The sequence below is a fragment of the Oncorhynchus nerka genome, linkage group LG19 (genome assembly GCF_034236695.1).
Source record: "Oncorhynchus nerka isolate Pitt River linkage group LG19, Oner_Uvic_2.0, whole genome shotgun sequence".
Classification (NCBI taxonomy): Eukaryota; Metazoa; Chordata; class Actinopteri; order Salmoniformes; family Salmonidae; genus Oncorhynchus; species Oncorhynchus nerka.
In genome coordinates this window covers 34181742-34208458 of record NC_088414.1, presented here as the reverse complement: position 1 = coordinate 34208458, position 26717 = coordinate 34181742, and the positions used below count along the sequence as shown (strand labels likewise).

The following is a 26717-nucleotide window of genomic DNA, read 5'->3' as shown; positions in this document are numbered from 1 at the left end:
CTTTCACCACGAGTCCCCTGTCCAGACTCAACATCATCTGGACCTTCGCACCCTTCTCTGACTCAAAACAGTACTGTTTGATCGTAAATACAAACCGATGTTATTGTCCAATAACCTCTGTTGTTCTGACAGGGGACCTATCAGGCTCTGTCCAGATAGTAAACATCTCACCTGGGAACTCTGGTCTGTAACGCTGCACCAACCTCCTGGGCACCCACAACTGTTACGTCAACCTGTCCATATACAGCTGTGAGTCCCTTTATGGTCCACATGCTCTTCAGTTCTCTTACCTACCAATTACTTATCAAATCATACGCCTTCATAAAAGGCATTCAGAAAGATTTTGGGATGTTGATTAAACCAGTCAGAGCTACTATAACTACTGCGTTGGGTGCGCTGTGTGTTTGGAGTCTGAGTACTGCTCACTCGCTGTGCTCTTACTGCAGCTCCAGACAGTTCCCCTGGGATTCTCCAGGTCCATGGCCCTGGTGCTGCTGTGGGTCCACCACTCTGGCCAGGAGAGGAAGTGGGGGGGAGGAAGAGGAGTGTTATAACGAGGTAAGGTACACTCCCTCTCTGATCAAACACTCCTTTGTTTGATCCCTCAATCTAAGGAAGACAAACATCTGTACACATTCTACAAATAAGATAAAACTCATTGACATTGTACAAAAACTCATTCAACTGAACGTTTGTTTCATAATGTATTAAGAATGAACACGCATTCCATTGGTCACCTCATTGTGCCCTGCAGGTAGACACTAGCTTCCATTTCACTCCATTTGAGGCAGGCAATCACATAGAAGCTTTTGAAACATGTCCAGCATAGAATGCCTGATAACTGTACAATTTGTTTAATACATCATTTTGAAACAAATGTTCAATGTCTCATTGGAATCAAATGTGTTTGTTTCTGTTCAAGACCAGTTCGTTGCTAAGTTCTGAATGATAACATTGCCTGCCAAAGGTTGAGGAAAGGTAAATGAAAGCACTCACAGCATTTAATTTGCAAATGATTAAACAAAAATCTTTAATTTAAATAGGGAGTGGGGGAAAATCACATTACATTTTTTTTTAAAACTGTACAGAACTTTAAATGTCAACGGAACAGTTTAAATAAAACATCCCTCCAAATGACTAAAATAATAACTTAAAAAAAAACCATGTGGGATGGTGTACTAGTATACAGCATTAGTGCAAAGTATGTATGAAATCAATTCTCCCCAAACTGCATGATTCAATGTGAAGAGTGCCCTTCCACCCAGGAGCCAGATCTCTTCTGAGAGGTAAACATAAGAGAGAACCCCCTAAGTCTCAACATAGTGTCTTCCATGAAAAAGAACCAGAAATGCACTAATAATAAAATAGATTTATATATATTTTTTAAATGTATATTTATATACAAAACATGCTGTACATAAATGGCAGAGATTAAGAAATCCCTTTTAATATTGACACCCAGGTCTGTCCAGTGCTTTCCTTTCTCCCAGTAATAAAAGTACTCCCTGTTGCTTTGGATATTACACTGAGAATTAGGGGAAAAGAGAACCAGAAAAGGGCCCTGATCAGAATGGCTCTGCTTTTCCTAAGTCTAGGGCGGACACATGTTAACATCTGGTTGGTGCCAGCTCCTCCTCAACAATCCCCATGACAGAGTTAGATCCAATGATCTGACAAACAAAGAGACTAGATCTACATTAGCACAGTGCTCGTTCCAAGTCCTTAAGATGTTTCAAGATGGTTCTAAGCCTGAATGGAATCACCTTGACTGCAGAGGAGGCTGGTGAGAGGAGCTATAGGACAGGCTCACTGTAATGGCATGAACGGAATAGAGTCAAACATGTGGTTTCCCTGTGTTTGATACGGTCCCATTCCAGCCATTACAATGAGGCTGTCCTCCTATAGCTCCTCCCAGCAGCCTCCACTGCCTCCCATTCTTTCCCAATGGGAGACCATGTGAATGCCCTTTTCCACCTATTAGTTGTCCATCCTGTAAGGACAGATCTAAGAGAAAGTTTAGTAGACAGTTCAGTCTAACTAAAAAGGTGCCAAACTACTAAGATGGTTAGGTGGGGGGAAAGGAGCATACAAGGCTTCTAGGTCCAGCTTTACACCATGGCACAAGGTTATTCCAGATAGCCCTACCATTGATATAAAAGACTTGTCACAACTGGCCAGGGGACAGACATGTGGATTACTGTAGTGCTGTAAGACCCTATAGCTCTCAGGACAGAACAGAGTTGGACAGCCTGCTTGTCTGATATGTGCTCTGGGTAGAGAGAGAAAATCATTGGAGCAGGACTACTCAGAAGTACATCAACGCCTTCATTTGACCCTTAAAGCAGGGTATGGCAAATGCAGGAGTGGGAGCAAACATTTTAAAGTGACTTCTCAGGAATACTTCCAGTTACATTACACACCTTAGTGAAACATGTCAAATGATACCAAACGCGTGGCAAAAAATTACAATTAAGAGGCAAGTCCAATCTCCACATTTCTGTATCACATCAGCATGTCAAATAGACAAACCCTTTTAACAGTCTTCCAGATGTTATCAAGAAAACCAATAAAATGCCATCTTTGTTTTTCAGTATTTATTTAACTTGGTTTCCAACTAAAACGCTGGAGGTATGTGTAGCACAAACAGTAGTTGTAAGTGTAGTAGTAGTAACAGGAGGGGCTGTAGTTTAGTAGTAGCTGCCTGGAGCCAAGGAAAGCAGAAGGGCCTCTTGCTGGTGGCTATTCCACACAGAGCTGTCTGAGCCCCTCCCACTTCATAGAGTCCACAGCTGATTGGATCAGGTCAGGGAGGGAGCATTTGGTCACTAGGGCAACTCAGTGGGCTGGCCTATAGCCACTGAGGAAGTTGTGATTCTTCAAGTAAAGTAAAAAGACATTCCACTCACCCCAAAAATAGGACCCAAAAATCTAAAAGGCTTTAGAAAGAAGATTCCCAGTTTATAATCCTGTGGTCTGAACAATGTCCCTGCCTGGTGAGCATCTCTTCTCTTTTCATTCTCTGTGTCCTGGTCCATCAGCTGTCTAGAGTCACCCCCCACCCCATCTCATTAAACCTCCCCAAATTCAGAACTTTTGTCCAGGCCTGACAGGACTGTAAACTCCACTGGGAAAAAGCACCAAATGTTGGGAAAGGTAGGAGTCTTATCCCTGAAACAAGCTCTTTGACAGAACACTTGAGATTGTTGATTGTGGTCAAGTGCCTCTAATAAATATCTAAATGAGTATGAAGATGTTTTTACAGGCAGTGTGTTGGATTAGTTTTGGAATGTGTGTGTTATGCTAGTGATGTGGGGAGTTGATATTGACTGGTCATATGGCAGGGGTAAGCAACTAGATTCAGCCACGGACTGATTTTTGTCAGAGAGAATGGCAGAAAATCATTTTAATAATTTGTATTTGAAAATAATAATGTCATACAAAATTACATTGACACTTTTTATTTGTGAGAATACTTGGGAACAGATTTCCTAAATATTTTTATATTTTTGCTGAATTCCTGGTGATTTTACAGTCTTTTGACCCAAAACGTACACACACATATATTATTTATATTTTTGCTCATAAAATGTTTCAAATCTGCCTGTTGCCGACCCCTGTCATATTGTAGCTGTTCAAGTCATTTGATGTGACCCTTGCAGTTTGAGTGGATATCCCCACAGTTGTGAACGTGAACTAGTTCTACAGTGGAGCAGCAGGTTGGTGCAGCATGGATGGGCAGTGTGGGTAAAGAACAAGGCTTGTTATGGTAGTAACTCTGGCTTCACCTGTAAATACAGCAACAAGGATATTACAGGTCCCTGTTCTGAGTCATTATGCTGTTGCTGGTAGGTCTCAGGTGAAGGAGAAGACAAACGAACTAAACAAATAAAAACAACTAAACATTACATAAGGAAAAACCTCCCTTACAATTGCACTGGCTTTTTGGCCTGCTAGGGTTACCATTGTTACAGAAACTCTTGAGGGAATAGGTCCTATCAAATAGAGATCCTGTCCTAGGAGGGGAAATGGTGGGATGGGGGCATACATTTAGTTTTGACATGCATCCTTGTGGTGGTTCACTGAGGAGAACAGGAACATATTTAGACCTCAGATCCATCCAGCATGGCAAAGGTTCAAAAAGAAATGTACTCCAAAACATGTTGATGTTGTGATTTGCCATCAGAGACGTAACAGACCTCAGAGTCCAGTCTCTTTTAGAGAGAGAGAGAGAGAGAGAGAGAAGAGCATTGGAATGACTCTGGGAAGCTGGAATAGGTCCGGTCAGGCCCACTCTAGAACTGGCCATGGTGGTGCTGTGCTTTGGCTGCAGGGGTTCTCATGGGTTCTCCAGAGCAGACTCAACCCAGGTGCTCAAGTAAAGGCAGCTCGGTGGACTCCTCCCCGGGGCGTGGTTTCAGTGGACTGGGTGACCCCCAGGGGGTGCTGTGTTGGGCTGGCCCCAGGCGGCAGTGCAGGAGGAGTAGACTGAAACACAGATGTAAATATCCGCAACTAACAACTAACATCACAACAAACAACCATCATTAAGTTGATCTAAAAGTCATAACATCCTGTTGTAAGAGGTCCTGTCGCTACATTATTTTCATGCTGTTGACAGCATACTCCACCATCCAACAGACTATATATTGAGTGTACAAAACATAAAGGACACCTTCCTAATATTGAGTTGCGCCCTGTCCCCCCATTTCCCCCTCAGAACAGCCTCAATTCATCAGAGCATGGACTCTGCAAGGTGTCGAAATGTTCCACAGGGATGCTGGCCCATGTTGACTCCAATACTTCCCACAGTTGTGTCAAGTTGGCTAGATATCCTTTGGGTGGTGGACCATTCTTGATACTCACGGGAAAGTGTTGAGCGTGAAAAACCCAGCAGTCTAGCAGTTCTTTGGCACAAACTGATGCGCCTGGCACCTACTACCATATCTCATTGAAAAGGCAAATATTTTGTCTCAATTTCTTCAAGGCTTAAAAATCCTTCTTTAACCTGTCTCCTCCCCTTCATCTACAGTGTTTGAAGTGGATTTAACAAGTGACATCAATAAGGGATCATAGCGTTCACCTGGATTCACCTGGTCATGTTTTGTACACGCAGTGTCTGTTCTACCTTCAACATGTTACACCGTTTCACCATCCTCACCTGTGTCCGAATGAACTGAGAAGCTCCACCGTCACTCTCAGCTGCGGCTGGCCCGTTGAAGCCCTTCCTGCCGGACATGCTCCACTTCCCGTAGAGACCCTCGTAGGGCAGGCCATGTCCCAGTCCTGCCCACCCGGACCCTCTGTGCCCTCCGTCCAGGAAGCTGCCTGGGCCAGGCAGGGGAGCCATGACCACAGAGCTGCTGAAGGACAGCTGTGAGCTGGACAGGTGCTGACCCAGGAGACCCTGGATGGATGAGGTCCGGTGGAGGGAAGTAACTAGCCCAGCGTCCATCCTGCCCTCTGACTGGCTAAGCAGAGCCAAGGGGAGGGGCTGAGGGTGGTGGGGCCAGGTGGGGGTGGGGCCCACAGGGTTGTCAGTTCCTACGGAGACAAAGCAACTTATTTCATTCACTTCATTCAAAAATATCATTATACAAACATTGCTGTGTTATCAGCATACTGTCAGTATTGATATTGTTATAATAGCTAGCTGCAGCTAAACAGTGGACATCAGAGGTTGTAGAGGAGTGGTGGGGTCCTGGGCTCACCCATGGGGGGGTGGATGTAGGTGAAGTGGGGCTGGGGAAGGCTGGAGGCCGGGGTGCTCTGGGTGGTGTGAGCCGATGGGTAGTTGGAGACGGCTGTGGAGCCTCCGCCGCAGTCAGAGTCCTCAATATTTCCCCCACTGTTACAGCCAGCTCCACAACCCTTCTGTAACCTGCAGGAGAAACACAGAGATTTGAACAGTCTTATCACACACGGTCAGTGTGTGTTGTATGTGTTAATTCGAAATGACACAACGACAAGGTTCCAGTTTAACAAAGTTTACTATACCATATGAACACCCTCAAAAGGTCGCCATTACACTCTAGGCTAAGTCCATCAACCACCAGACTCCCTGCGCACTCTGGACTGAGTGATAGCCCCGTAATAACAGAAATATTGGGATACTTAAAACATGAACTTACCAGTATGTATAGTGCATTTGGAAAGTATTCAGACCTTCATTTTGTTACGTTACAGCCTTATTCTAAAATGGATTAAATGGTTGTTTTTTTCCTCATCAATCTACACACTACCTCATAATGGCGAAGCAAAAACAGGTTATTAGAAATATTTGCAAATATAAAACAAAAATGGTAAATATGACACTTACATAAGTATTCAGACCCTTTACTCAGTACTTTGTTGAAGCACCTTTGGCAGCTATTATAGCCTCAAGTGTTCTTGGGTATGAAGCTTGGAACACCTGTATTTGGAGAGTTTCTCCCATTCTTCTCTGCAGATCCTCTCAAACTCTGTCAGGTTGGATGGGGAGCGTCGCTGCACAGCTATTTTCAGGTCTCTCCACAGATGTTCGATTGGGTTAAAGTCCGGGCTCTGGCTGGGACACTCAAAGACATTGAGACTTGTTCCAAAGACACTCCTGCATTGTCTTGGCTGTGTGCTTAGGGTCGTTGTCCTATTGGAAGGTGAACCTTTGCCCCAGTCTGAGCTTTTGAGCGCTCTGGATCAGGTTTCCATCAAGGATCTCTGTACTTTCCTCCGTTAATCTTTGCCATGATTTTGACTAGTCTCCCAGTCCCTGCCGCCAGAAAACATCCCCACAGCATGCCAGGTTTCCTTCAGACGTGATGCTTGGCATTCAGGCAAGAGAGTTCAATCTTGGTTTCATCAGACCAGATAATTTTTTTTCTCATGGTCTGAGAGTCCTTTAGGCAAACTCCAAGCAGGCTATAATGTGCCTTTTACTGAAGAGTGGTTTCTGTCTGGCCACTCTACCATAAAGGCCGGATTGGTGGTGTTGCAGAGATGGTTGCCCTTCTGGATGGTTCTCCCATCTCAACACAGGAACTCTGGAGCTCTGTCAGAGTGACCATCGGGTTCTTGGTCACATTTACATTTAAGTCATTTAGCAGACGCTCTTATCCAGAGCGACTTACAAATTGGTGCGTTCACCTTATGACCTCCCTGACCAAGGCCCTTCTCCCCCGATTGCAGTTTGGCTGGGCTGCCAGCTCTAGGAAGAGTCTTGGTGGTTACAATCATCTTCTATTTAGAAATGGAGGCCATTGTGTTTTAATGGACCTTCAATGCTGCAGAAATGTTATGGTACCCTTCCCCAAATATGTCCCTCGACACAATGCTCTCTTGAAGCTCTACAGCCAATTCCTTCGACCTCATGGCTTGGTTTTTGCTCTGACATGGACTGGTCTACCGTGGCACATTTATATATAGACAGTAATGTGCCTTTCCAAATCATGTCCAACCAATTAAATTTACCACAGGAGGGCTCTAATCAGGTAGTAAAAACATCAAGGATGATCAATGGAAACAGGATGCACCTGAGATCAATTTAGAGTCTCATAGCAAAGGGTCTAAATACTTTCTATTCTTAATACATTTGCAAAAAATGTCTAAAAACCTGTTTTTCACTTTGTCATTATGGGGTATTGTGTGAAGATTGATGAGGGAAAATATGTATTTCATCAATTTTAGAATAAGGCTGTAACGTAACAAAATGTGGGGAAAAAAATCAAGGTGTCTGAATACTTTCCGAATGCACTGTGTGTGAGAGAGAGAGAGAAGTGGCATGTGTGAGATATGTGCAGTTTGCAGGAATACCTGACTCTGTGTAATATATATATACACACTGCTCAAAAAAATAAAGGGAACAACACAATGTAACTGCAAGTCAATCACACTTCTGTGAAATCAAACTGTCCACTTAGGAAGCAACACTGATTGACAATTAATTTCACATGCTGTTGTGCAAATGGAATAGACAACAGGTGGAAATTATAGGCAATTAGCAAGACACCCCCAATAAAGAGCACTGCCAGAGCCCTGCAAAATAACCTCCAGCAGGCCACAAATGTGCATGTGTCTGCTCAAACGGTCAGAAACATGAGGGTGGTATGAGGGCCCGATGTCCACAGGTGGGAGCCCAAGACCGTGCAGGACGTTTGGCATTTGCCAGAGAACACCAAGATTGGCAAATTCGCCACTGGCGCCCTGTGCTCTTCACAGATGAAAGCAGGTTCACACAGCACATGTGACAGACGGGACAGTCTGGAGACGCCGTGGAGAACGTTCTGCTGCCTGCAACATCCTCCAGCATGATCGGTTTGGCGGTGGGTCAGTTATGGTGTGGGGTGGCATTTCTTTGGGGGGCCGCACAGCCCTCCATGTGCTCGCCAGAGGTAGCCTGACTGCCATTAGGTACCGAGATGAGATCCTCAGACCCCTTGTGAGACCATATGCTGGTGCGGTTGGCCCTGGGTTCCTCCTAATGCAAGACAATGCTAGACCTCATGTGGCTGGAGTGTGTCAGCAGTTCCTGCAAGAGGAAGGCATTGATGCTATGTACTGGCCCGCCCGTTCCCCAGACCTGAATCCAATTGAAAAAAAAGTGGGAGGCGTGCAAGTCTAAGAACACCATCCCAACCATGAAGCATGGGGGTGGCAGCATCATTTTGTGTGGGTGCTTTGCTGGAGGAGGGACTGGTGCACTTCACAAAACAGATGGCATCATGAGGAGGAAAATTATGTGGATATATTGAAGCAACGTCTCAAGACATCAGTCAGGAAGTTAAAGCTTTGTCACAAGTGGGTCTTCCAAATGGACAATGACCCCAAGCATACTTCCAAAGTTGGCAAAATAGCTTAAGGACAACAAAGTCAAGATATTAGAGTGGCCATCACAAAGCCCTGACCTCAAAAAGATTTGTGGGTAGAACTGAAAAAGGAAAGCGAGCAGAGACCTAGAAACCTGACTCAGTTACACCAGCTCTGTCAGGAGGAATGGGCCAAAATTCACCCAACTTATTGTGGGACGCTTGTGGAAGGCTACCCGAAACGTTTGACCCAAGTTAAACAATTTAAAGGCAATGCTACCAAATACTAATTGGGAATGTGATGAAAAAAATAAAAGCTGAAATAAATTAATCATTCTCTCTACTATTATTCTGACATTTCACATTCTTAAAATAAAGTGGTGATCCTAACTGACTTAAGACAGGGAATTTCTACAAGGATTAAATGTCAGGAATTGTGAAAAACTGAGTTTAAATGTATTTGACTAAGGTGTATGTAAACTTCTGACTTCAACTGTGCATATACATACATATAGTGTATCTCACAGCCTTAGCATGACTACCGCAGGCTGTGTCGTGTAAGTGTACCTGTCCCAGCTGCTGATGAGCCAGGCGTAGATGTTATGGGGGCTGACAGGCCCCCCCCAGACTGAGCGGAGCTGGGTGTGCCCGCCTGCGAAGGAGGTGGTGAGGGGCGACACGTAGATTGGGTAGCCGATGGGCTGGTCACATGACGAGTTGATCATGTTCCTCAGGGCCTGCTTGGCGTTCTGTATGCTGCCACGCTCTGGGTTCCGGTTCCGCAGGAACACCAGCTCCTGCTGCTGGCCCGCCCACAGCCCACGCACACACTCCCTGTTCACCTGGCAGGACAGTGTGGGTCAGCAGGGGGAGGAGCACAAGAAGTCACAAATATGCAAATAACCTCTGCTACCGCACGGCAAATGGTAACCAAAGCGCCAAGTCTAGGACCAAAAGGCTCCTTAACAACTTCTACCCCCAAACCATAAGACTGCTGAACAATTCATCAAATGGTAACCAAAGCGCCAAGTCTAGGACCAAAAGGCTCCTTAACAACTTCTACCCCCAAACCATAAGACTGCTGAACAATGAATCAAATGGACACCAGGACTATTTACATTGACCCCCCCCCCCCCCTGTTTTTAACACTGCTGCTACTCTCTGTTTATTATCTCTGCATAGTCACTTCACCCCAACCTACATGTACAAATGACCTCAACACCTCCTGTACCCCCGCACACTGACTCGGTACTGGTAACCCCTGTATATAGCCTCATTGTTATTTTTTTAAACTTTAGTTTATTTAGTAAATATTTTCTTAAAACTGCATTGTTTGTTAAGGGCTAGTTAGCCTGTTGTATTCGGCGCATGTGACAAATACAATTTGATTTGACCCAGAACTGGTGACACACAACTAGAGATAGAAGCAGCGTTAACAATAGAGCACTAGAACATTCCTGGCAAATATCTACTGATATTAATCAAATCTCAATGTGATCCATGGTCCTGCTACAGCAATGCCTCCATTGTCCCCCTGGCATTTAAGTGTACACCACTAACAAGCTGTGACTGTGGGAGTCTCTACAGTAGCTGACCTTGATGACCCTGAAGCTGAGGAACCTCTTGTTGAGCATGATGATCTTGTACTCGTCGCTGCCATCGTCCATGACGTGGCGCAGGGCCAGCAGCGAGGGCATGTTGGCCAGAATGGCGCCGCGCCACACCGGGTCGCCCTCGTGGCTGATCACCATGTTCTCTTCGTTGGCCGTGATGGCGTCGTACAGAACCACCGGGTCCTCGTACTCGTCTGGAGACGTGAAGTGATCCTGTTGGGGGGGGGGGGGGGGGAGAGCGATGAGCTTAGTGTGGGTGATGTCATCATTAAGCTTCTTCGTCTTAGCTCTGTCCACCATAATGTCTCTAAAAATCAGTCAATTCTTTACATTGAGGTCATTAAGCTGGTTACTATAGTGTTTGTAATGAGTCATTCCAGTATGTCTAACCTGGTGCAGTTTGAGGGACATGCGCACCCCGGGCGCCACCACTCTGTTCAGCAGGTCCATGTCTGCAAACACCCACTCATCCCTGGGAGAGGTGATGCGGAAGTCCCCTTGAAGAGGGCGTGGAGGCCGTACAGAAAAGGCTCCAAGCTGAAAGTCAGGGCACAAACAGTCACCTTTGGTATACAGTATCACAGAGGCAGACATACTCCCTCCAGTTAGAGTGCAGACAGAGTGTTTAGTCCTGGGTCTTACCTGGCAGACATACTGTGGGAGGCTGTGCCCAGAGCCCTTCTCCCCAGGACACACAGGCCAAAACACAGGGTGACCAGAGGAGAGTCTCTCTCGCTCTCCTCCACCGGCTACAACAGAAAACACATATGAAGCACGTCGTTAAGTTAGTCTGCTGATGACACTAACTACATATGGTCAAATCAACATGTCACCTTTTCAACAGTAACATGACAAGGGACACTGACCGTCTGGCGTCTGCTGTTACAGTACTGGATCCAGTCCAGGTAGACCACACAGAAGGAGCTGGGGGTGACGCCAGAGGCCCTGTGGTCGTAGTCTTCGTCTATGTTCAGGTTGAAGGTCGGGTCACTGTCCACGTAGGCGGGGCCTAGGCAGGGCCGCAGCGCCTCCTGCACCATCTCATTGGCCAGCCACTCCTCCAGTTTAGGAGATCGACTGACGTAGTAGACAATGCTCTGTGGTAGAGGAAACACGTGTTACAGACCAGGCCACCTACTGTTGGATCTCATGTTATAGTTAACTGTAAGATCAGTGTGGATCACACACCTTGACGTAGTAGGTGATGAGGATCTTGCGCAGGTCGAACACCTGCAGCATGGAGGCGGCGTTGTTGTCGCTGATGCTGTAGCCCTCCAGGACGTACTTGGTGGCAGCCACCTCCCAGGCCAGCCAGCGCTGGCCGAACGCTGCGTTAAAAGAGAGCATGTGAGGCAGGTGGCCTGGCTCACAGCAGCAGCAGCCCTCGTCCTCCTCCACCCCCTCGGTGATGGCCTCCACCTCCCGCTGCTGGCAGTAAGTACCTGGGGGGAGACAGGGAGAGGGGGATGACAGAGAGAGATACAGAGAGAGCGATATGAGAGAGACGGGGAGAGAGACAACAGAATGAAAAATAATAGCATTCAGACAAGTCCAAAACACTATCTCATGTTCAAACCATCAAAGCTTACTACACTGAACTCAGTTCCATAAAAGTTCCTTCTACCCCAAACCCCTTCCCTCTCCCACCACTTCCCCCTCACTCCATGCTCACCCCTGAACTCCAGCCCCCTCAGCTGGAAGGTGACCAGGCCGTTGCCGATCTCGATGATGTGCACCAGGGCATTGAGGTAGTCGGAGGCCAGGATGAAGCAGTCTCCTGTGGTGTAGTTTCCCCAGCGGCCCAGCAGCAGATCACCACACAGGCTGTGCTGCAAAGAGCGCGTCAGGTGTTCATAGAAGATCGAGTTCAGGTTGTTGTCATCAGCACCTGGAAGAGAGGAGAGGAGACCACAGGCATAAAAACAGAGTCCTTTTAAAGAATGAGGACTTGCGTTAGACGAAGGAAGGTTGTGGTAGTACCAGCTGACCTGGGTTGCGGTCCAGCTGGGTGGCCAGTCGAGTGTTGGAGTGATCAACCCGCTTGGTGCTGGAAAGACAGACATGATGTTAACTGGGTGACAGAGGCTCTAGCAACTCCTATACAGTATTTATTATGGATCCCCATTAGTTGCTGCCAAGGCACTATTCCTGGGGACCAGCAAAATTAAGGCAGTTATACATTTTAAAAACATTACAACACATTCATAACAGATTTAACATGATATTAAGTGTGTGCCCTCAGGCCTCTACTCTACCACATATCTATAATACAAAATCCATGTGTACGTGTGTATGTTATTGTGTGTTTGTATGCATGTGTCTATTATTGTGTTGCGTCACAGTCCCCGCTGCTCCATAAGGTGTATTTTGATCTGTTTTTTAAATCTAATTTAACTGCTGGCGTGTGTTACTTGGTGTGGAATAGAGTTCCTTGTAGTCATGGCTCTATGTAGTACTGTGCATCTCCCATTGTCTGTCCTGGGGACAGTAGAGACCTCTGGTGGCATGTCTTGTGGGGTATGCATGGGTGTGAGCTGTGTGCCAGTAGTTCAAACAGACAGCTCAGTGCATTCAACACGTTAATACATCTCACAAATACAAGTAGTGATGAACTCAATCTCTCCTCCACTTTGACATGCATATTATGACATGTATATGATTAATGTTAGCTCTCTGTGTACATCCAAGGGCCAGCCATGCTGTTCTGAGCCCTTTGAAATGTTCCTAAGTCCTTGTGTCACCTGACCAGATGACTGAACAGTAGTCCAGGTATTACAAAACGAGGGCCTGTAGGACCTGCCTTGTTGATAGTATTGTTAATAATGCAGAGCATCACTTTATTATGGACAGACTTCTCCCCATCTTAGCTACTGTTGTATCAATATGTTTTAACTATGACAGTTTACAATCCAGTGTTACTCCAAGCAGTTTAGTCCCCTCATCTTGCTCAATTTCCACATTATTCATTACAAGATTTAGTTGAAGTTTAGGGTCTAGTGAATTATTTGCCCCAAATACAATGCTTTTAGTTTTTTAAATGTTTAGGACTAACTTATTCCTTACCAGCCATTCTGAAACTAACTGCAATTTTTTATCAAGTGTTGCAGTCATTTCAGTTGCTGTAATAGCTGACGTGTATAGTGTTGAGTCATCCGCATACATAGACACACTGGCTTTACTCCAGCCAGTGGCAGGTCATTAGTAAAGATTGAAAAAAAGTCAGGGGCCTAGACAGCTGCCCTGGGGAATTCCTGATTCTACCTGGATTTTGTTGGAGAGGCTTCCATTAGACAGCTAAATCTTTATTCGCAATATAGCAGGGGGTGTAAAGCCACAACACATACATTTTCCCGGCAACAGATTATGATCAATAATGTCAAAAGCCAAACTGATGTCTAACAGCCGCCACAATCTTTTTTTTCTTCCCATCAGTCATGTCTTAGTGCTGTGCTTGTTGAATGTCCTTCCCTATAAGCGTGCTGAAAGTCTGTTGTCAATTTGTTTACTGTATAATAGCATTGTATAGCAAAAATAGCTAAAGTTTTGGTAACAGGCTGATTGGTTGGCTATTTGAGACAGTTAAGGGGGCTTTACTATTTTTATGTAGGGGAATAACTTTTGCTTCCCTCCAGGCCTGAGGGCACACACTTTCTATATTAGGCTTAAATTGGAAATATGGCAAATAGTAGTGGCAATATCGTCTGCTATTATCCTCAGTAATTTTCCATTTGTCCAGTTGTCAGACCCCAGTGGCTTGTCATTCTTGATAGACAACAATCCTTTTTTCACCTCTTCCACAATTACTTTATGGAATTCAAAATACAATGCTTGTCTTTCATAATTTGGTCAGATATACTTGGAAGTGTAGTGTCAGCATTTGTTGTACTAGTCATGAGACAGGTGGCGGCTGTGTAAAAGGATAATGCAGTCAGCTAGCTATCACTGCAACAGATGGATATAGACATGGCATTAATCACCTTCATCTGGTTAACATCAACCTTTTAACTGCAACAAAAAAAACAGCCCATCAACTGCTGGTGTCCTGGACAATGCCCACGTCTGCCTGAAGCTACATCTCTACATCTCCCTGACTCCTGGAAAAGGGAAGAACTCACTTGTAGTCTCTCTCCCAGAACTTGACAGGCCTGGTGTAGGAGGTGACGAACACAGCACTGCCCAGGACAGGGTTGAGGGGGGTGGTGAAGAGAGCAGAGAACACAGCCTGGACAAACAGCATGGCTGAGTCTGAGGAGCAGAGTGGGTTAAGGAGTTCTAACAGACACCACTAACACACAGTGCAGCCAATAGACACAGCATTTACTGTTATTACACACTTTGTTTCACTGGCAAATGAGCAAGTGGTAGCGCAGAAAGACGACATCCTTGTTAAGTTCAAACAGTTTTCTACAGTGCCAGGGTAAAGGGATACGGGGCACAGCGAAGGGCTGGGCGAAGGCGTGGAAGGCGGAGCCCCAGGTGATCTGCCAGGGAGCGATGTAGGTGAGAACAAAACGAAGCTTGTAGAGCAGGTCCCAGAGCTATCAAGAGAAACCACACAATCCAATGTCAGCAGTCAAGCACCGCCATAAATCAGTGCATTACAACTAAACACAGCTCGATATGTGCAGATGCTTTCATCTGGTTGAATGTGTGCTAAAACAAAGTCCCAGGGAGGAGTACGTGGAGCTAGGCGGTGGCAGGTACCTTGCTGAAGAGGATCGACATGAGGTAATAGTCGAGCAGGAAGGTCTCTGAGAAGTGTGGGTAGTCGAAGAGGAAGAAGAGGGCGGTGAAGCACAGCGTGACGTACTGCAGGGACGGGGCGCAGAACGACAAGCGCAGCAGCTTCATCCCCGCCAGAGAGATGAACAGAGCACGGCCACTGGAGGAGGAGGGGACAGAGAGAGAGAGAGCGTGAGGAGGAGAAGGGAGAGCGTGAAGAGGAGAAGGGAGAGCGTGAAGAGGAGAAGGGAGAGCGTGAAGAGGAGAAGGAGAGCGTGAGGAGGAGAAGGGAGAGCGTGAGGAGGAGAAGGGAGAGCGTGAGGGGGAAGGGAGAGCGTGAGGGGGAAGGGAGAGCGCGTGAGGGGGAGCGTGAGGGGGAAGGGAGAGCGAGTGAGGGGGAAGGGAGAGAGTGAGGGGGAAGGGAGAGAGTGAGGGGGAAGGGAGAGAGTGAGGGGGAAGGGAGAGAGTGAGGGGGAAGGGAGAGAGTGAGGGGGGGAAGGGAGAGAGTGAGGAGGAGAAGGGAGAGAGTGAGGAGGGGAAGGGAGAGAGTGAGGGGGAAGGGAGAGAGTGAGGAGGAGAAGGGAGAGAGTGAGGGGGAAGGGAGAGAGTGAGGGGGAAGGGAGAGAGTGAGGGGGAAGGGAGAGAGTGAGGGGGAAGGGAGACATTAAAATACATATGATGCAAATACAAAGCGTGTTCTCATTGAACTCTGATTAGACGGATGGATGAATGGAATGAGATTCAGAAGAGGAGGCTGTATGTATGTTGAGGAGGTTGGTAGGGGATGGCTGAGTTGCTTACTAGATGTCCAGTTTCATTGGGTTCTGGCTGACAAGCTGGGCTTCTGTAGTGAGGGAGTTGAGCACCACCGCCGGGTAGATTAAATACTTCTCCAAACACTGCAACCACGCATACAGCTTCTCAAACCACATCAGCTGGGCGGCATCTGGGAGGAACAGGGCACAGCAAAAAAATCTATGACAAACCTGAGGCCTTGACACAATTCTTACGGATGTGTGAGTGAGTTTAGAGGTGGGTGGGTCACTACTCACCGCGGACCTCAAACTGGCTGTACTCTCGAGAACGGAGGACAGGGTGGGCCAGGCAGAACCAGGGCAGCTGCTTGCGGAGCTGAGGCAGCAGGTAGTGTGTGAGGAAGCCCACCCCCCCGGCCACCATGTACAGGACGTAACTTAGAGCAGGCTGGAGGGGAGATGAGGAACAGGAGGTCTCAGAGATCACACACTCACACTGCAGAGTGCCATAACCAATCAGAAGGACTCCCTCTATACATTGAAACATCCCATTTCTTCCATATCCGGTCAACCAGGTGTTGACTGACCTGCAGAGCGATGAAGACAGTGCTGGCACTGATGGCAAACGTGATGACAGCCATGAGGGGACACATGACAAGGTCAGAGTGGAACATCTCTTTCTGTAAAACATAACGGGCTTTAAAACCTCCGAACACCAACAGCAGGGAGGGATGTCTTGGGATGCATCCCAAATGGACCTTGGTCAATAGTAGTGCACTATATAGTGAATATGGAGCCATTTGGGACGCATCTTACCACAGAGTTGTATAGTTTCTCAGGCAGGGGGTCTTTGATCTCCAGAGGAGGCTCCTCAGGGGTCCGACCCAGCAGCTCAGGAAAGAACTTGGAGCGGACCAGAGACCTAGAGCAAAACACATACAGGGAGATGTTGAACATGAGAGAAGAGGGATGGAGAGGTTGTACAAATGACAGCTAGGATCTGGGAATGTTATCTACATGTACGACAAGGTACCACTAGGTATATACAGGTAGTAGAGGTACACAGACCACAGGATGATGGGGTCGCTGCTTTGGCGGCTCAGGTGGTAGGAGAAGGCCAGGAGCAGACCACAGAACACAGAGAACACTACTGGCACATGGGGATGTTCCCAGGGAGCAATGATAGCACCAAGACAGAACCCATAGAGCAGCGCGGTCACCAACACACTGCGTAACAGGCTGTACAGGGACGACAGGGGGCTGGTTGTGGCTGTGGAGAGGAACACACACACAACAAGGTCAACAGGCATCACTCAGCAAATGACAGTATGTTGTGTGTAACTGTGAATTACAGCGAATGTTATGGACCAGTCTTACCCGTTCCCCCAAAAATGTGCATGTCGACCTGCTCCAGAAGACACATGAGGAAGGTGTTGACCTGAGGTACAAGCCCAAACAGGAAAATGATGGGGAAGCACAAGGTGAATACTGGGGGGAAAGAAAGAGATGGAAAAGTGTGTGAGTGGGTCTGTTGGTCATAACACATCTGCAAAAGCGCACAGCTAGAAGAGTCTAACTCGGACTGACCTATGAGCACGTCCCTGGCACAGAGCAGGAAGTGAGCGGAGAAGAAGGTGACGCCGTAGAGGGAGAAGGGCTGCAGGTGGCCCGAGCGCCCAGCAAGGTCGAACACCCAGACGTGAGCACAGCACAGGCAGAAGTAGACGGGCCGACTGTACACGATGACCCAGTTATGGCCCTGATGGGTCAGACCAGACAGTCATCAGGTTGTGCCATCAAAAGAAGAATCAACAATGGAACGTTTACAAACTGGATAATGACCAAGACAGATGTTTGGATGACATCTACCTACATGCATTGGGGAGGCTGCATCTGGTTGAACACTCTGAGGAAGGAGACCAAAGTGTCAGTTCAGACACTAACACTTCACTTCAAGTTAACGCTGGTCTATAACAGTTTTAACAACTAAAATGCATCGGCAGTTGATGAATAGGACCAGATACCTGTATTAATGAAAAAAGGGAATAGAAGTTGAATAGGGACTTGATTCCTTACGACTTGTGTTGTTGCGTACCTTTAGTAGTGAGTACTGACAGCTGGCGATGACCAGGCAGAACTGAAACACCCAAATGTCCCTGAAGAAACCCTGCAAGAGGAGCAGGAACCCCAGGAAGGCCACCATGCTGGCCAGCACCACCGCAAACACATTCTCCCCTACACCACGGTTCCTACAGGTGACACGCAATGGAAGATACAGTAGGAGGTCATTTATAATGTTTAGGGTTGGAAAATTCCAGTAACTCTACCAAATTCCGAAGTTTTGAAACCCTAACAATGTCTCTCCACAGTATAGACCTCTAACGGAACTATGGCTTCCTCCTCAATAACGATGACAAACATTGGGTGATTTTACCACTGAGATAAACTAGCTAGCTGCTGTGCCTCATTGGATGACACTACCACTGAGATAAACTAGATAGCTGCTGTGCCTCACCTGTCCAGTAGTGCCAGCAGGGCCAGACGGTCATAACGCACCCTCAGCCACTTGCCTGGCAGCACCCAGAAGCGGTAGTAGTGTTTGGGCTTGGCCTTCTCTTCGATCATCAGCGTGTTCTCCTGGGACTCCTGCAGAGATTCATGGTCCAGGTCAAACTAGACACAGGGGCGGGGGTTTGAGACAAATATCAGGAATATTCTACAAAAACCAAAGCCATATACAAGAAATGTCAAGCGGGTTGATTTGTCAAAAATACATGATACGCTGCTGAAACAAATTGTAACGGTGTGTCACCTCTGGCATATCTGACATCTCCAGGGGCACCCTGAGCACCTGCATGCCCTGCAGAACCACAGGCCTGGTCTGGAGCACCTGCATGCCCTGCAGAACCACAGGCCTGGTCTGGAGCACTGTGAGCACCGGTGCACCATCCTGGACATCATTGGAGGTGAAGCTGGAGGACTGGGACTGTCTTTCCCGCTCCCTAAGAGGAGAAAAAGAGGGCGGGGCTAAGACATATCAACATCACTTTCAAACAAAGAGTCTGAGGCTCATCAGAGAGAGATACTTACACCACTGGGTCCTCATAACCGCCTCCTGCAGGTCCAAACGTGTACGATCTCTTCACTCCTGAAAAAACAAACAGCAATGAGTGGAGAGCATTCACTACAGTGTAAACTGGTACAGAATCACCCCCGAAGGATCTAACTCTTTCCTTCCCTAAAGCTAGCCCCAGTCTAACATCACCACACACTCACCACCCTCGTCATAGAAGTAGTGCACAGCCCCCTCTGTGGTGTCGTCGAAGGTAGAGGCCTCATGGACCCCAGCGCGGGGCAGCAGTAGTGAGGTGGCGAACTGTAAGGCAGATGGCAGGGTCCGGGTCCGTGAGTGTGAGGAGGTACGGGCACGCTGGAGGTCCTGGAGACTACAGGAAGACACAGGGGATGGCCTTTATGTAGCATGGACATACAGAGGTGATTGGCATAAGGGACATGGCTAGAGCGGATGGTGTGGAAGTGTTACACCAGACCAACCTGGGTGGAGAGCCCATGGTAGAGGGGGGTGGTGTGGGGTTGCTCCCCGCGTTGTGTCGCCTACGGATGGCCTGGGTCCTCTTCACACTGCTCACTGAGTCCTGCTTGCCCCCCTCCTCTGGGGCCAGGGCTGAGTCCTGCTTGCCCCCCTCCTCTGGGGCCAGGGCTGAGTCCTGCTTGCCCCCCTCCTCTGGGGCCAGGGCTAAGGCAGCAGATCCTCAAATTAGTACCAGGATGTACATTTCAGTTGTTGAGTTCTAGAAATACCAACCTGGCCCTTATTAATCTAGTAAATACAGCAAACAATCAATATTTCAATGACACTTGAGTCATTTAGCTGACACTCTTATCCAGAGCAATTTACAGTTAGTGCATTCATCTTAAGACCGTTAGGTGAGACAAACGCATATCACAGTCGTAGTAAGTACATTTCTCCCCAATAAGGTATAAGCCAGTGCTAGTAGGTCAATTAAAGTTGTGTTATTCGTTCATCTTTCTTTCCATCTTGAATGGGACTATCAGAGTAGGAGTGCTAATCTAGAATCAGTTTGGCCTTTTAGATTATAACGAAAGGACACGGGGGGACCTGTTCCTAGATTAGCACTTTATGAATACAGGGCCAAAGTTAGCGTGAATAGTATGTGTCTCACCTCCCCCCACAGCTCCCTCCTCCACCAGTTCCCCGGCCCTCCAGCCAGTCTGGTTGCCAGCCCAGGAGCCTCCCAGAGAGTCCAGGCGATGGTGGTGAGTTCCAGGGAAGGCGTCTGTGTGGCTGGTCCGGGCCTCCAGGTCTGACTTGGAGATGGTGAGGGGTCGTGGGGCGGTGGTGGAGGTGGTCAGCATGGTGGAGGGCAGGACCACAGTGTTAGTGTGGCCCCCACCGGCCTCGTCCATACTGACCACCCTGGCATGAGTCTTAGCACTAGCCGTGCTGGCTGACCTCTGTGGCCTCTGGGAGAGGATGGGGCCAGACGTCTCGGACAACGTTCTTTCCCTGGGGATGGGCAGCTGGGTGGAGGGGGGCGGGTTTGTAACGCCAGCGTTAGCGAGGTCGGGGGAGTAGCATGAGGTAGAGGAGCTGGAATCATCATCGTCAGAGCTGTAGTGTCTCTGGGAGCCCACACTGGAGCCATCATCCTCGTCACTGGAGTCCTCAAACAGGCTCTCGCTGTAGGTCTTAGCCCCCAGCCGACTGCGCACTGGGATGTAGTCTCTGTGCTGTCCGTGGTGCCTCCTGTAGGAGCCACAGTCAAAGCTGCTGCTTCCCCCTCCACATCGCTTGCGAGGGGCTTTCCTGCAGCCAGGCTGGTGGCCAACACAACCACCACCGGTCCGCAGCAGCTTCAAGTCTTTGGGGCGCACCACCTGCTGGGCCTGCAGAAAGGGCTGCTCAGAGGGCAGGAAGAGGATAGAGGAGACAGGATGATCAGGTTCAGAAGACACTAGACCCAGGGCCAGCCCTGACGGCAACAGGTTAACCTGCCGTGGAGGGGGGAGGGGGGGAACGGGGACCGTCCTGTCCAGATCACATGCCTCCGAGTGCCCACTACTGGAGGGAGACAAGTCCTGAAGGGAGGGGGGCTGTGTAATATCTGAGGGGACAGGTGGCAAATCTTCCCCTTCCACTATTGTCTTATCAAGCCCCTGGTCCAGAGAGAGCTCTTTGGAGGGGGAGCGCAGTAGTTCGCTGTCCGACAGATCATCAGTATCACTGCCCCCCTGCAGTACAGGCTCCTCTGCTGGCTCTAGGGTACTGGTGCCCGGGGCTGAGGCAGAGGTTGGCGCCACGGAGTCTATGTTATGTGGCAGGCTGAGTGAAGGGCTCTCCAGCTGGGTGGAGTCAGTCTTCTCACTGCGGTAGCTGCTGACTGTGCTGAGGGTCTCACGGTCTGTGGTCACTCCACCCCCGCTGAAGCAGCTGTCTGTGGAGCCGGCAGTCATGGCCACCCCACTGTGGCTGCCTGGGTGCTCTGTTCCCGGGGCGAAGGCCACAGGGTCAAGGCCCAGCCCAAGCAGGTTCTCACTTAGCTCCTCCCTCAGACTGCTCTTTATGAGAGGGCTGATGGGAGCATCCCCCAGGCTCTCTGACTCAGCAGAGGGGCCCAAGGGGGAGTAGGGCTCCTCAGGACTCTGCTGGGACAGCTGCTCCAGCATGCCCTTAATCTCCTCCAATTGGCCCTTCTCTCCTCCGTCTTCCTGACTGGAGGGGGACGGGGGGATGGAGATGCACATCCCAGGTTGGAAGCTACCAAATCCCCCTGCTATCCCTGTTCCCACTCCCCTTAGATCAGGGAACTCTCCCCCTACAGCAGCAGCCAAGCAGGACGGGACCATGTTGGCAACATCTGTAAGTGAAAGCCCAAACTTAGTACACACATGCCAAAGAAAAGACCAACATGGACAAAATATGAGATGTCTATTTGCAGTGTGTAATGCTTACGGATGGGGTCCTGGGAGCCGTGGCAGAAGATCTCCCGGCGAGCTGACGTGACAATCAAGTTGTTGCTGCATTGCTCTCGCATCAGATCCTTCATATCTGAGAAGAGAAGAAGCAGTCCCTAAATTAGACTGCTAACCATGTTATACAAAAAAAATGATCATCCGTCAGTCAGATCAGCTTTACCCAACCACAACAGTGAGGTTAGAGTGGGGTTAGATTAGATATACTATACCCTTGGAGCCTCTACTGTCATCAAGCTGGGGCAAAAACTCCTGAGGAAACAAACATTTGTTAGATTAAGAATGAATATCATAGGAATATAAATCATTTGCATGGGAATACAGGGGTTCTAAGCTAACATATGCTATTATTTTAAGATGGTCATACCAAGGATCATTTAGCTAAATGATTTTGAATTTCAAGACCCCTTAAGGTATAATGTATAAAAATACTGGATGAAACACTAAATTTGGCATTACTGCTATTTGCCAATAGAAATGCATTGAATAACAGATTCACAGCATGGACCAACAGATTGTTCAAAAATAAATCAAAAGGAAGTTTGTTCTGAAGTATCTGTCCTATATCTGAGAGAATACATGCATTTATCCTTTATTTGGGCAATATATTATCTCCATATACACTTCCATAAAACATGCTTGCTGGTACCAGGGACCTTCAGACGAGTCTTGTGAGTGTCAGAGCAAAATCGTGTTTGTCCACAGAGGGGTCATATTAGTGTGCAGGCCAAACAGTTTGGACGCTACATTTGAGGATGTCTCATGGTCTGACAAACACCGCTCTAGCTCTGCCACCTTTCACCGCAGGTGAAGAAGGGCGATACCAGCGTATTGAGACACAGCCCATGCAAAAAAACATATTCTCTAGCTTAAACAGACCGATTGTGATGGGGATTTTTTGTTATGTTAATTTGATGTCCACAGGGGCGCAGAAATTGTAGGATAAGGGTTAAGAGAGAGTACGTTTGTGTAAGTCATGCAAGTCAGTTCTCACCGACACCTGGTTGAGTCCAAACAGAGAGTGCTGGGAGCTGCAGCGAACTGGAGGCGTTGAGTTGACCTTTCTGAAAACAGTCATCTCCACACCAACATTGCTGTCCCTGAGAGGGGAGCATACATACCAGAATTAAAAAACATAAGACTCAAAATCTGTCCACAATCATGTGAAATAATAGCCCTCAAAGCATCAACACAAATGAGCCTCTTCACTCGGATGTACATAGAATAACATCGTTTTTTAAAACAAAGTTTGACAAAAATATTCCATTAGGATATGGACATTTCCGTCAGTACCTATGCTGGTTCCCATCATGGCCTCCTGACCCATCATCCCCCTCTTCTAGCCGTGGGGCGTTGGTTATGTGCGAGACCTGCCTCTTCTCCACCATCTCCCCCAAGTCGAACATGGCATGGAGGTGGAAGTTCACTGCCTTTATGGCTGTGAAGAAGACTGCCACCACAGCACAGTAAACAGCTGCCACAACCAGGCTGGGGGGGAGAGACTGGACAGGATGACCAGAGGGGACAAGAAAGAGCGAGTCCAGAGATAGGAATATTAAGTAGGCTAGCCCTTGATAAGGGTACAGAAACAACACCCTGTCCTCAATACCAGTAAAAGAACCATAACACAAACACTTCCCCTAGATCGGCAAGCACGTGGGAATATTGGACATATTACAGAGCAGGAAGGACCACTTCACAAAGATTACAGACCCGACAGCTTGAGGACATAACAGGCCTGGTTTCCAGGCAGCACTCTTCACTAGAGCAAATACTAACGCGTAGCAAATACTAACGCGGAAATAAAAGAGCAAACATTATGGTAAAGAGAAGCAACATCAAGTGTGGAAGAAAATACACTTTTGAATTAATGCTGAGAGGAAAAAGGTACTCTCCTACTCTGTTCCACTTTGTTACCAACATGGTTCTGCTCCTCCGTTCTATGATAAAACCAGTTCTCATTTGATCTGAATAATGGCTGTCTGATATACATTTATTAGTGCAGCATGTAAAAAGTGCCTGACTAACTTGACATCCAGTTTAAAGAGAATTCCTAGAGAACAGGAATTCTTCCATCTTTAGAAATAACCAAATTGTCACCTCCATGAATCCTCACCATGTATAGCAGGAAAGGGAAGGCCAGGAGAAAGATCCAGAGGTACAGGTGGAAGCAGTTGGAGAATGTGCTCTGGTGGGGGTCCACATACCAGCCTCCTGTGATTGAAGCCCACACCCCCTGCCGCAGTATCTGAAGAGCTTGGGAACCCATCGTCCCCTTAAGAGCAGCCAACCCAAGGGTTGCAATGCTTCCTCTAAGGCTGGAGCTCCTAATGGCACAGTTGTAGCCACCCTGTTACGTGTCTACAAGGGCACTTCCATTGAGGATAACAAGTTAATAACACAGTTCTCTTCACTTTCTGCTTTATAATCCTTAATGTATCTCAAGGGAGTCCGTGCATGCTCTTTTTCAGGGATGTGCTGCTTTGCGTTGCAGTTCTTGCAAAAAAGTAAACCCTGCTTTGTTATCTGGAGATTGACATTTTGGCACACTGGTGGTGACCCACTGACTAAATAACAACATTCATTTGGAAGAAAAATCACAACTGATTTGGTTGGTTTCTTCACACATTTCAAGTTGCACTTCAGTACATTTAAAGTGGTTTCTGATAACATAATTTAAAGCAAGACACTGTAGTACACCCGTCTAATGTCACAGAGAATCTTAATAATGCTCCTCTTCTCCTACTCACTTGGAGCTGTAACTGTGTTGGACTGTTCCAACTTCAGTGGCCAAGTGTAAATTTTTCAGATATGTATTGGGAGTGCTTAACCTCATGAGATCTGAATCTTTATGCATCCTGATAGATTTTCAAAATAAACATCTGCAAAAATACTCAATAGATATGTATACTAGCAACTAACATCTGTCTGAATATGCCAATGCAGAAAGCTAGTTACCAATTAGTTAGGTCTATTAACCTGTTTATAAACCAGCTAAGTTAGATAGGAATCCTATTTTTCATGAATCCCTCTGTATAGTTTCAAGGCCAACCCTACTTCAACTATCCTGTCACCTAGTTAGTGATTGATAGACAATCTAACGTAACGTTAATGTTTTCTACAGTTAGCTGGCTGGCTAGGTCATGCTAGTTAGCAGTTGTCTACATGTTATTCTTGCTAGCCATCACAATTTCCTTCAGACGTTATTTGCCAACCAATGCACTTCACCAGCAGACATAAATTAGAAAACTAACGTTACTTATCTAGCTGATTTGTCAACAGAAAAACTTGTCAGTTTATCTTATAAATCATCTAGTTAACTAGCTATAGCTATTTGGCTATCTGCGAACCATTGCTACCTTAACCAATTTAACGTTAGCTAGCTTACTTAAGGTTATGCTTCCAAAACAAGACAAACGTGTAATTTCGAGATAACACTTATAAACACATTATAATGTGTTGGATTAAACCAAATCGCTGACAGTTTTTGTAGCAATCGCATCAAGAAAGATCCCCACTAACGTTACGAACAGAAACGGGCTACTTGTACTTCAGCTTACAAACAGGAACGCTCGATTAGCATGCTATCTTAGGCCACATAAAAATAAAACAGCCAACGCTATCTATCAGAATTGGGACAGAGTGTGGCTAGATAGCAAGCTAAAAAAAGTTGGTAAGATATCGTGATAGCTATATTAAATTGTTTGTAAACTATTCTAAATCAATGCTGCCCAGATTTGCCTCTTCTCTTCAGTGTTGAGCAGTTCTGTATACGTTCGCTAAAGAATCTATGCTTTTTCCTTTTTCCCCACCGCGGGTTGCTAGCTTACCACAGTTGGCTAACAATATTGTTTTTCAGATGATTATGGTCTTTCTTCTTTTGAAAGACACAGTGAATATATATTTGTTGGTTAAGAGAAACGGGCAGTTGGTACATATTTGCGTCATTTCCCTTATCATGTGTCCACTGGTTAGCTAGCTTTAAAAAATATATCCTCCTCGTTAGCGCGACTGCTACAATCACTCGCTTATCCACACGCGAAGCAAAAAACCAACATTCCACAGTCAAAGGTGGTGGATAAAATGAAGATAGTTCACTCAGGTCGTTTACCATTGGAAAAATGTTCCGGTCTACCTAACGGGGTGGGTCTCATGTAGATAAGAGAATCGCCCCAAGAGGGAAGTTTTATTAGCATTCACTAATTGGAAGTAGATTGGGACCGCTAACAAGGTTAGCGGTCCATCATTCTGAAGGGATTTCATATTGATATACATATATATCCAACAAATGCCTTTATTACGAAGTTCACAGATCTGAGTCATTGTGTCACCTTTTTTATGAATGTAAATGTAATATCCAAATGCTGGGATGATCTTGTTGTATATTTTTCGAACAAGTCTATTTATAACTTTACCTAGCAAAAAAAAATAAAAAATAACATTTTGTTAACAATAATAAGTCAGATTTCATTGTGAATGTCTTGATACTAAATGAGCAATTTCACAAGTGTACATTTTCAAAGAAGACCCTCAGATTTCAAGCCTTAATGTAATAATAATAATTCATTAAACTTCTATAGTGTGCGTGAACGTTTAGCTTGATTAAATTCCCTCAAATTACATAGTAAAAGTATCTGTACAGTAGAATATTATAATGCAAATGTTGATGATGAAATGTGATCTGTCATCTCTTTTCCTTGTTCTGTTATTAATGTTAGTTATGTGTATCGTGGGTTTTGATATATTTATTCTTGCCTGATTTGTATATTATTGCTTTTCAACAACAATAAAGGTCTGGAAGCTCTGGAAGCTAGGGGCAAAAGGTTATTGTTGAT

General features: G+C 46.8%; 1 protein-coding gene across 1 annotated transcript; it reads right to left on the bottom strand.

The window, feature by feature from the left end:
* Nucleotides 1-1000: 1000 nt before the first annotated feature.
* LOC115101441 (pecanex-like protein 3) lies at nucleotides 1001-26088 on the bottom strand. The gene is given in 35 exon segments (XM_029620926.2): nucleotides 1001-4485; nucleotides 5159-5541; nucleotides 5709-5878; nucleotides 9345-9619; nucleotides 10373-10603; nucleotides 10781-10890; nucleotides 10893-10927; nucleotides 11033-11139; nucleotides 11257-11487; nucleotides 11579-11832; nucleotides 12063-12278; nucleotides 12379-12437; nucleotides 14506-14635; nucleotides 14820-14928; nucleotides 15095-15272; nucleotides 15914-16058; nucleotides 16165-16315; nucleotides 16455-16547; nucleotides 16684-16789; nucleotides 16936-17137; nucleotides 17245-17355; nucleotides 17455-17626; nucleotides 17741-17773; nucleotides 17963-18116; nucleotides 18383-18540; nucleotides 18680-18869; nucleotides 18958-19015; nucleotides 19144-19313; nucleotides 19423-19624; nucleotides 20073-21767; nucleotides 21863-21958; nucleotides 22095-22134; nucleotides 22877-22982; nucleotides 23176-23384; nucleotides 23999-26088. Coding segments are annotated over 35 exon segments (6846 nt in total). The 5' UTR covers nucleotides 24152-26088; the 3' UTR covers nucleotides 1001-4371.
* Between the last annotated feature and the right edge of the window lie 629 nt (nucleotides 26089-26717).